This window comes from Salvelinus sp. IW2-2015, unplaced genomic scaffold, assembly GCF_002910315.2.
Source record: "Salvelinus sp. IW2-2015 unplaced genomic scaffold, ASM291031v2 Un_scaffold6304, whole genome shotgun sequence".
NCBI lineage: Eukaryota > Metazoa > Chordata > Actinopteri > Salmoniformes > Salmonidae > Salvelinus > Salvelinus sp. IW2-2015.
The window spans coordinates 9339-21170 of record NW_019947567.1 but is presented as its reverse complement, the minus strand read 5'-3'; the positions used below and the strand labels follow the sequence as shown (position 1 = coordinate 21170).

Genomic DNA, 11832 nt, shown 5'->3' with positions numbered 1-11832 from the left:
TTGGATAAAACATAGTGGAGAAAAAACCGAATTTGGGGAAACTCAACAGAATGTTTCCCTTATTTTTTCAGGTTTTTCGCTCTCAAAAATCCTGCTTTCTTTAATAGATAACTAAATACATTGGATGTTCTAAGTCCACAACAATAATTAAACCACATCAGGAGACCACTTTTCAGGTCTGGAAAAAACTTGAGAAATTTCAATTTCACTGCACCCCTAGCAAACGGCTATTGTTTAGCTGTGTTTTTGGAAAGCATAGACTACGGAGAAAGTTCTCTCTCGGTGGACAGGGCCACCTTGGAAAGGGAGTTGGGCCTTTCCAGGGCACGCTTGTAAGAATCTGATTGTCCAAAATGGTTTCCGACAAGTCTTATACGGTTGTCCTTCTTTGTAGTTGTCCTGGGGTCCAGTGGCTTGTCGGGTAGTCCTGAACAGAACTACAGAGTTTATTTTCCTTCCCTTCGCTCTTGGAGATGCTTCTTTGAAAATAGGCTAGCCAGCAGTGTCGATGGTTCCCCATTGGGGCGATGAGAGTAGCGTAATATAGATGGTTTTGAGCAGAGTAGTAGAATGGTCCTACTTAGATTAGCTTTCGAAGATACTTTAGTCAGCTAATCAGCTGTACCAGTGATTGTACGCAATGGTGATTTTATCATCTCCACCTCGTGTTGAGATTCAAAGTTCAAACCACTTTAAAAGTGCAGCAGCAGCTTCACGTTTTCTTGTCTGGTATGTTCATTTCTTAACACATTTATAAAGTTTATTCGAAAGGGGTGTTGAGGATCAGCGTAGCAGATATGTTGTTACCTATCCTTACCACCTGGGGGAGGCCTGTCAGGAAGTCCAGGATCGAGTTGCAGAGGGAGGTGTTTAGTCCCAAGGTCCTTAGCTTAGTGATGAGCTTTGAGGGCACTATGGTGTTGAACGCTGAGCTGTAGTTAAGGAATAGCATTCTCACATATGTGTTTATTTTGTCCATGTGGGAAAGGGCAGTGTGGAGTGCAATGGAGATTGCATCATCTGTGGATCTGTTGGGGCTGTATGCAAATTGGAGTGGGTCTAGGGTTTCTTGGATAATGGTGTTGATGTGAGCCATGACCAGCCTTTCAATGCACTTCGTGGCTACAGATGTGAGTGCTACGGGTCGGTAGTCATTTAGGCAGGTTACCTTAGTGTTCTTGGGCACAGGCACTATGGCGGTCTGCTTAAAACATGTTGGTATTACAGACTCAGACAGGGAGAGGTTGAAAATGTCAGTGAAGACACTTGCCAGTTGGTCAGTGCGGGCTCGCAGTACACGTCCTGTTAATCCGTCTGGCCCTGCGGCTTTGTGAATGTTGACCTGTTTAAAGGTCTTTCTCACATCGGCTGGGGAGAATGTGATCACACAGTCTTCCGGAACAGCTGGTGCTCATGCAAGTTTCAGTGTTATTTGCCTCGAAGCGAGCATATAAGTAGTTTAGCTCGTCTAGTAGGCTTGTGTCACTGGGCAGCTCTCGGCCGTGCTTCCCTTTGTAGTCTGTAATGGTTTGCAAGCACTGCCACATCCAAAGAGCGTCAGAGCCGGTGTAGCACGATTCGATCATAGTCCTGTATTGACGCTTTGCCTGTTTGATGGTTCTTCGGAAGGCATATCACGATTTCTTATAAGCTTCCGGGTTAGAGTCCCACTCCCTGAAAGCGGCAGCTCTAGCCATTAGCTCAGTGCGAATGTTGCCTGTAATCCATTGCTTCTGGTTGGGGTATGTACGTACTGTCATTCTGGGTACGACATCGTCAATGCACTTATTGATGAWGCCAATGACTGATGTGGTGTACTCCTCAATGCCATCAGAGGAATCCCGGAACATATTRCAGTCTGTGTTAACAAAACAGTCCTGTAGTTTATTATCTGCTTCATTTGACCACTTTTTTATTGATCAAGTCACTGGTGCTTCCTGATTTAATTTTTGCTTGTAAYCAGGAATTAGGAGGATAGAATTATGGTCAGATTTGCCAAATGGAGGGCGYGGGAGAGCTTTGTATGCGTCTCTGTGTGTGGAGTAAAGGTCGGCTTTTTTCCTCCTGTTGCACATTTAACATGCTGATAGAAATTAGGTAAAACTGATTTAAGTTTCCCTGCATTAAAGTCCCCGGCCACTAGGAGCAGCGCCTCTGGGTGAGTGTTTTCTTGTTTGCTTATGGCGGCATAAAGCTCATTCAATGCTGTATTACTGCCAGCCTCTGACTGTGGTGGCAGGTAAACAGCTATGAAAAATACAGATGAGAACGTTCTAGGTAGATAGTGTGGTRTACAGCTTATCATGAGATGCTCTACCTCAGGCAAGCAATAGCTCGAGACTTCCTTAGATTTTGTGCACCAGCTGTCATTTACAAAAATACCTAGTCGCCGCCCCTTGTCTTACAAGACGCCACTGTTRTATCCTGKTGGTGCAGCGTATAACCAGCCAGCTGTATGTTGATAGTGTCGTCGTTCAGCCACGACTCCGTGAAGCATAAGCTYTTACAGTTTTGAATGTCCCGTTGGTAGTTTAATCTTCCGCGTAGGTAATCTATTTTTTTGTCCAAAGATTYCATGTTTGAATGGAAGGAAGTGAGGGTTTATGCGATCGCCTACGAATTCTCAGAAGGGAGCCCGCCCTCCGYCCCCACTTGTGCGAAGTTAGGTAAAACAATTATCTCTCAAAGCTTCTCAAATCACACCTCTCTCTAAACAAAAAACACTTTAATCATTTTTCATATTTCATGCACAGATGGAAACTTCACAGATATAGTGGGTATACTTTCCAAGTTACAGTCCTTCCTTTAAAACATTTCTAAATGGCATCACAAAATAACAAGCATGATTACATTAGTGTTCTATAGTCTTTAAAACATTTTTAATGACATCACAAAATAACAAGCATGATTACATTAGTGTTCTATAGTCTTTAAAACATTTTTAATGACATCACAAAATAACAAGCATGATTACTTTAGTGTTCTTTAGATCGCTTCTGACCGTTCCCRGCGTTCTATGTTAGAAATATTGTTCCCGTATTCACTTTTGAACATGTCAGAGTATRGGCAGGAAAAGTCTATTGAAACAAAGGACATTCCTTTGAATCTGGGAGAGGGAGACCTGAATCTTCTCCCCTTGATTTACAACAGGATGTGAGTTGTTGATCCTCAATAGTTATTTCCTATACCCTTTCTGCGGGTGAAAGGGGGTCTGATTGAAGTTATTAATTGCAAACCTGATCTGACCTATTTGGATTCTCGTGGACAATTATCACAATCTTCAGAAAGTTGCAGGAAATATGATTTGCTGAAGCATTCTGTTCATGTCATGATGAACGTGAGCAAATTAATACATTTTCAATACATTTAGTTGATTCCCTACTAAGCTCAATACATTTCAGAATATTGTTGAATTGCGTTTTATTTTCTGGAATCTGTGATTTCATCCGTTTTCTCTTTTATAGGCCCCCCATCTGTGTCCACTCATGTGAATTTTTGCCAGGTTAGGGAGTCTCCCTAACCTGGCAAAAATCTTTCCATATTAGGAGCAATGGAAAGGCTTTTCTCCAGAGTMTATTCTGTTATGTGTTTTCAGGTTAACTAACACGGTAAAACACTCTCCACTGTAGGGAGACAAGGTTTTGTTCTAAGCTATCTTCATACCGTCTATTTGAGAGAACCCTTCACCACACTAACAACATTGGAAAAGCTTTGCCCCTGTGCGTATTCTCTTATGCTCTTTTAGGTACCGTAACTTAGCATAACAGCTTTCCACACTGGGAACATTGGAAAGGTTTTTCTCCTATGTGTGTTGTCTCATGAGTTTTTAGGTCCCTGAACGTGAAAATTTTTTCCACAGTGGAACAGTGATAAGGCTTTTTCCTGTGTGTGTCCGCTCGTGCTTTTTTAGGTGCCCTAACTGAGTAAAACTCTTTCCACAATGGGAAATTGAAATGGCTTTTCTCCAGTGTGTATTCTCTCATGCCTTTTCAGGTTAGCTACCACGGTAACTCTTTCCACACTGGGAACATTGGAAAGGCTTTTCTCCTGTGTGTATTCTCTCATGCCGTTTTAGGTACCCTAACCAGCTAAAACTCTTTCCACAGTGGGAGCAGTGATGTTGRCTTGCTMGTTTGGGCGTCTCRYYGTSTGGTTCCCCTGAAGGACTCTTCCCGCTGTCAGACTGAGAGTCTGGTCTCTCTCCTGCCAAAYACAAACAGAYTATRTAGTTAAACAGAGACCTGAATGAAACCTCCACATGATAAAACGGTCTTCCTATGAGGTTTAATCCAGACTAGATCCCTCAATAAATGATGAGCTTGTCGTGACAAAGTGGCTGTAGGGTAAAATCCAATCACTTTTTGAAAGCATCCCTTTTGATAATAAAAAAAAAAAAAAAATCCATACATGTTTGCCAATGGAAGTAGTGGTCAGAAAGTGACTTTTTGGACCTGAATGTCAAAACATTCTCAGGAGATCAAGGTGCTCAAAAAAAAAAAAAAAAAAAAATCCATACATGTTTGCCAATGGAAGTAGTGGTCAGAAAGTGACTTTTTGGACCTGAATGTCAAAACATTCTCAGGAGATCAAGGTGCTCAAAGTTGACCGATTTTGCATACCCCACATTCATGTCTTTATCACTGGAAAAGATAAACGGTTTGAGTTTGATATAATTTAAAACCTTCCAAACAGTCAAACTATTTGATTATTCCTAGATTCTTTTTCTTCATAAAAATGAGGTACTAGGTTGCTTTTGCTGCCTCTGGTACTGGGACGTGTGCAAGACATCATGAAATCAGACGATTATCAGTGTGTCCAAATACTGGGTCTCCACTGAAGGTTGTGGGTCTTCCAGCAGGACAACGACCCCAAACACACATCAAAATGTACCCAGGAACGGTTAAGAAGAGATAAGGGACTGTTCTGGAGTCACTAACGAAGAGTCCAGATCAGAAACATTTAAAACCTACGGTGAGAGCTGAAAACAGCAGTTGGTGGAGGGCACAAATGTTACATCTGTTTTTTTTTTTTATATATTTTTTATAACTGAGCAAATTTAAGGTGGGTGAGTGCAAACTTGAATATTGTGAAAATTCTGTGTAACTTCCAGCGCACGTTGGCTGAAGGCTGTACCCGCTTTAAGTTACAGTTTTAAACAGTGGTCAAGTAGGGTACTGTGGCTATTTGATCATAATGTAGGACAACCAGAGTGGCCTACCATGGAAAAATGCATCCCATAACATGGAAATAGCTATTCTATTGTTCAGCGGCTTCGTAGCAGCAATGTGTGGGTGTGTCAATGTAGGTACATCAATGAGCACTTGTGAGACAAAAAAACCTTCTAAAAAATGCAGGGCTTTTACTTAACACTGTTTATCCACTTGGTCTTCAGACAGGATGATGAATGTTTGTGTTTGATGCACAGCAACGCATATTTACAAAAATAAAATGCTATATAATTCCGCTACACATATTTAAGGAATCAACACATTATCTACTTGCCTATTGGCTACATAGCTTATTCAAGCCTGTCTCAAAATAACGATGCCGCTTTAAGACAAAAAAAAGCTCTTTTTTGACTCTCTTTCAAAGATGGCTAGAAATGTACAGTTTGTGTCTCTGTAGGAAACAATCACCTTTGGCCGACTAAATGATCGAAGTAACTGGGCTATATAAACTCAGTATTAAGCAAAGGATATGAAAGTATTGTAGGCAGCTGGCTACATGCAGCTCTCAATTTGATCTTCAAACATGCAGCATCTACTACGAACCTCAGTGCTGTAACACAGTGTTAAAGTGAACGGCAGATCATATATGGATGCATATAGGCTACTGCAGGCTCTGATGGTTTATGGCGCAACCGGTCTGTGTAGAGGTATGGCCGTGAGTCGTAGGGCTGTGTCGTGGCCTGTCATACATAGGTTGCCGAAACATAAGATCTCTTCGCGTAGTTAGTTTTGCATAATTTGTTTTGTTAGTTGCATTGAAAGGTTGTTCATAACATCACCAGGAAGAAATGTGACACTTTTTGTTTTTACAATTTCTGACAGCGCGCCAGTTAGATATGGTCATTTTCACGTTTTATAAATTCTTAGAATGTTTTGGGAATGACCTATACTGAGGCATTTGTGAACATCTATAGCAAAACAGAGTGGGAAGTGGATAGTGTTTGGAGAATTAATAGACTCTGCAGTAAATACAACGCTATAAAAACATCTGTCTCGTCCAGGAACAGAGTCCGTACACGGTGCACATAGCCAATCAGAGCTAGTGATCTTTATGCAAAAGCCATTTGCTACAGGGCCTGATATCATTCACTTTGAATCTGGACTGTGTGTTAAGGCAGGACCAGAGTCTACAGCCGTTGTGGCCTATGCAATCAGAGGACTGTGTGTTTACAGGCAGGACCAGAAGTCTACACGACGCGATGCGGCTATAGCAACTCAGAGGACTGTGTGTTTACAGGCGGACTATAGTAAAGCACTACGAAGTCACCCAGCCTCCTCCCCACCCCACTACACACGACCGAGGATGCGCTATAGGCCCAATCAGAGACGTAGTGTGTTTACAGGCAGGACCGCAAGAGACTACACACCGGTGGTATAACGCCATCAGAGACTGTGTGTTTCAGGCAGGCGAGACCCCCCAGAGTCTACACAGACCGCGTGCGCTATAGCAATAGAGACTGTGTGTTTAACAGGCAGGACCCCAGAGTTACCGACCGGTGCGCTATATGCCAAGTCAGAGGACCTTGTGTGTTTACAGGACAGGACAGAGTCTAACAGACCGGTAGGCTTATAACAGCCATTCAGAGGATGTGTGTTTACAGGCAGGACCCAGAGTCTACACAGACCGGTGCGGCTATAGCCATCAGAGGACTGTGTGTTTCAGGCAGGACACCAAGTCTACACAGACCGTTGCGCTATAACCTGGCCAGTAGAGGACCTGTGTGTTTACAGGCAGGACCAAGAGTTACACATGACGTAGCGATATAGCGAATGACAGAGGAATGTGTGTTTTACAGTTCGGACCCAGAGATCTATAAAGACGCGAGTGAGGCTATAGCCATAGAGGATGTGTTATTCAGGCAGGACCAGAGCTAACGACGGTGGGATCTATACGCATCAAGGACTGTTGTGTTTTACAGGCAGGACCCAGGTCACAAAGACGGTGGGCTATAAGCCAATGAGGACTGTTGTTTACAGGCGGACCCAAGATTCTCAGCAGAACGGTAGCGCTATTACGCCAATCAGAGACTGTGTGTTTTAACAGCGGACTCTACACAGACGCCGAGTGCGCTAATAGGGCCATATCAGAGGACTAGTGGTGATTAGCAGCAGGAACCCAGAGTCTACACAGAAGCGGTGCGAATATAGCCAATAGAGGACTGGTGTGTTTAAAGGCAGGAACCAGAGTCACAAGACCGGCTGGGCTTAGACAAATCAGAGGTATGTGTGTTTACAGGCAGGACCCAGAGTCTACACAGACCGGTGGGCTATAGCCAATCAGAGGACTGTGTGTTTACAGCTGTATATCATTAGAACACATTCAGCAAAACGCCACAAAATGCACCTGGATGGTTTTCTGTAACTATGGAAACACCATGGGAGTCCTCTTTACATTTGGGAACTTTACAGTCCTATTGATCAAACAACCATGAAAATGTAGGCTATATTTCCCTATATGCACAACAACAAGATCAACAACTAATGCTAGCCAGACCAAGGATGAGCTAAAATCTAACGAAGGAACATTAGATAAAACCCTCTCAAACAGTCAAAATTGCACTGATAAACGATGGGTATGCAATTGTAAGGGGGCCTGTTCGTCCTTCTGCAGCTTGTCTGCCAATGTATGCTTGTCCCAACCAAGCACCCAAGCCAATGTATGCTTGTCCCAACCAAGCACCCAAGCCAACTGGCTAAAGTTGGCTAGCTTGCTACTTCCAGATACAAATGAGAGAACACCTCACTCGGACCATTTTCCTCATCCTAGCAGAGCTGGTTAAGCTCTTTACATGTTATCTAGCCGGTTCGTAACTAACTCACTTTTTTTGCCAACGTTTACTGCCAACGGGTCTTGTCGTGTTCGTAGATTCATCAGTTATTCTGCTCTCTGGCACACAGACGAGATTGCTCTGAAATCGGAGTAGCTAGCCAGAGTGAATTTCTGAAGAGATATGCTAACTGGATAACAGTCGTTCAAGTTCAGTATAGCTAGCTAGAATGGCAATTCCCATTTCTTGCTAGCTAACCAAATGACACCTGCATCTCTAGCTGTGTAGCTACCAAAAAACAACATGAGGGGAAAAGTCAGTCACTCACCCACTCCTCCAATGACATCACATCCTCCCAGCAGCTAGCTAGCTAATGTTAGGCTACATGTTTTTTAGCATGCTAAACAAAAGAGCTATAGATATGCTAGCCTATTAGCCACTGACTTGTGACCATTTGCCTTGCTCATCGGATTGTATTGACATTCCCAACCTTAGTTACATTCATCTGGGTTTTTTTGTCCAAAACATTGAGTCATTGAAACTGAAACAGTGCATCCCAAATGGAGGCAACAAACAACGTACCAGACCAGCTGTGATTAACAACCTGATAGCAATATGTTTTGAACTACCAAGAAATGAATTGGTGAATTATAATAATTATCCATTGAACTGCATCCATCTATTCTGCCAACAATGCCTTAGTGTACATCATGGAACGTTGAGACAAATAGAACCTATTTTTTAAAACTTTGTATAGAGTTTGTTTAAGTAGCATAAACTGGGAATTCGACTGATATTATGATTGACTGTTTGCTTCATATCTGCAAAATAGTTAAAAACACTACCATTTCCATTTCAAACTGGCAGACCAAAAAAATATCCACAACTAAATATAAGTGTTGATATTAGTTGGCAGGGGCCTTTATTTCAACATTGTGTTTGGATGTATTTCTGATATCTTCTCTGGGGTCTTAGAGGTTCTCTAAGGTTCCTATTTTCATGTTTGACAAGAAATCAAAGCCTTTACTTTTTCCTAATTTATAGAAATCAAAGCCTTTACTTTTTCCTAATTTATAGAAATCAAAGCCTTTACTTTTTCCTAATCCTATTTATAGAAATAAGCTTTTTTTTCTAATTTTGAAATAAAGCTTTATTTTTTCAATTATATGAATTCAAGCTGTTACTTTTCTATTTAAGGATAGCCTTTATTTCAGTAGTTGGAGAGAGTTACAAGTATATGCACTTAATTTTAAAAAAATAAATTATATATTCTATATATTTATACACACCATCACTTTGCTTCCATTTGATACATTTGACAGTTAATTCTCGTTGGTGCTCATGGTTCGCTTGTTCTGGAATGCGATATTCGTGTTTTTTAAACTTTGACTGAATCCGACTGCACTAGTTATCGCGCATTTTAAAGGTGTATAAGTATTGAAATTGCTTAGGCCCCGACAGTGTTTAAGTAGTATGAGAGTTAGTAGTTCTGGTACGTACTTCATCAGGCGAATGACTCGTAAGTTTGTGACTCCAAACTTGTCGGATGAAATTTGTTTTGGTGTGTTTTATATGTTGTGCAACGTGAAGTGAAGATGATGTTAGATGTATTGTGTATTTGGGTACATGTTATTTGTAAACAGAGTATGTGATCGTTGAACATCTTATCTTATGTGGATGCTATTATGGTTCGGATAATCATGATGAATGATGATATGATGATGTGAGAAAGTTAGAGGCAAGAATATCATACACAAAGAATGCCTAACGCTCCGTTATTGGTAATGGTGAGGGTTAGCATGTCTAGGTTCATGCATTGTTAGATGGTTTGAGTTTAGGAGGTTGACTCTGGTCCTGGGGGTCTGAGGTTTATGCTCTGTATGGTGAGAGGTTAGCATGTCTGGAGGGTTTTATGCTTGTAATTGGTGAGAGGTTAGATTCTTGGGGGTCTGAGGTTTATGCCTCTGTAATGGTGAGAGGTTAGCAATGTCTGAGGTTAGCTGTAAGGGGCTTGCTTAGGTTGCTGTAGGGAGAGGATTAGATGTTTAGGGGTTGAGGTTTATGTCTCCTGTACATGGTGAGAGAGTTGCGATGTTGAGGTTTATGCCGTCTGTTGGTGAGAGTTGCATGTTGGGTGTATCTGTAATGGTGAGGGTTAGTCTTAGGTTGGTTAGCCTGGGTGAGAGGTTGGTCTGGAAGGTTATGTTTATGCTCTGTATGGTGAGAGGTTGAATTTGAGTTATGTCGTAAGTGAGGGTTAGCATTTAGGGGTGAGGTTCCTCGTAATTGTGAGAGGTTGCTTGTGAGGTTATGCTTCGTAACTCGTGAGTAGGATTAGCCGTTTTAGGGGGTTGGGTTTGCCTTGTTAAGGTGAGGTTAGAGTTGCAGGTAGTTTGAGGTTTAGCTCTGTAATGGTGAGAGGTTATGCATGTCTTAGGGGTCTGGAGGTTTATGCTCGTGTATGGTGGAGGTTAGCATGTTGAGGTTATCTGTAATGGTGAGAGGTAGATGTCTGAGGTAGTTTGCCTCTGTATGGTGAAGGTTAGCATGTTTAGGGGGTCTGAGGTTTATGCCTTGTAATGGTGAGAGGTAGCTGTGAGTTTGCCTTGTTGGTGAGTGTTAGCTGTCTGAGTGTTCTTGTTGGTGAGAGGTTGCTGTTTAGGGGGTTGAGGTTATGCCTCTGTATGGTGCGAGGTTTAGCATTGTATTAGGAAGGTCTGAGGTTTAATGTTGTTGGTGAGAGGTTGCATGTCTGAGGTTTATGCTGCTGTATTGGTGAGGAGTTGCATGTTTAGGGGTCTGAGGTTTATGTGCTCTGTAGTGGGAGAGGTTTAGCATGTCTGAGGTTTGTGCCTCTGGTGGTAGAGTTAGATGTTGGGGCTGAGGTTTATGCCTCTGTATGGTGAGAGGTTAGCATGTTGAGTTTATGCTCTGTAATGGTGAGGTTAGCATGTCTGAGGTTTATGCCTCTGTAATGGTGAGAGGTTAGCATGTCCTTAGGGGTCATGAGGTTTATGCTCTGTATGGTGAGAGGTTAGCATGTCTGGTTTATGCCTCTGTAATGGTGAGGGTGATGTTGAGGTGTATGCTTGTACTGTGAGAGGTTGAGTCTTAGGGGGTCTGAGGTTTATGCCTCTGTAATGGTGAGTTGCAGTCTATTAGCGAAGTCTGAGGTTTTAGGCTCTGTAATGGTGAGAGGTTAGATGTCTGAGGTTGTATCCTCTTGTAATGGTGAGAGGTTTGCATGTTTGGTTGAGGTTTGCCTCTGTAATGGTGAGAGGTTAGCATGTCTGAGGTTTTGCCTCTGTAAGGGGGGGGGGGGGTGGTGGAGAGGTTAGCAGTTGAGTCTGTTTATCTATGTATGGTGAGAGGTTAGCATCTGAGGTTTATTGTCTGTAATGGTGAGAGGTTAGGATGTCTTAGGGGTCTGAGGTTTATGCCTCTGTATGGTGAGAGACGTTAGCATGTTGAGGTTTATGCCTCTGTAATGGTGCGAGGTTATGCAGTCTGAGGTTTATGCCTCGTAGTGGTGAGAGGTTAGCATGTCTTAGGGGAGGTTTTGCATGTATGTGAGGGTTAGCATGTTGGTTTTGCTTGTAATGGTGAGAGTTAGCATGTCTGAGGTTTATGCCTCTGTATGGTGAGAGGTGCATGTCTTAGGGGTCTGAGGTTTATGTAGTGAGAGGTAGCATGTCTTAGGGGTTGAGTTATGCCTCTGTAATGGTGAGAGGTTAGCATTGCTTAGGTAGGCTTGAGGTTTATGCTCTGTTAATGGTGAGAGTTATGCTGGTTCTGAGGTGTTGCTCTGTCTGGTGAGGAGGTTAGCAGTCTTAGGG

The 11832-nt window shown here is 42.5% G+C and overlaps 1 protein-coding gene across 1 annotated transcript in view; it reads right to left on the bottom strand.

The window, feature by feature from the left end:
* Positions 1-3866: 3866 nt before the first annotated feature.
* Positions 3867-11832, bottom strand: part of LOC112078803 (zinc finger and SCAN domain-containing protein 31-like) — a 15889-nt gene continuing 7923 nt past the window's right edge. The window contains exon 2 of the mRNA XM_024144927.2: positions 3867-4203. Coding sequence (XP_024000695.2) covers positions 3995-4203 — 209 coding nt within the window. The 3' untranslated portion in view covers positions 3867-3994. The remainder of the gene's footprint in view (positions 4204-11832) is intronic.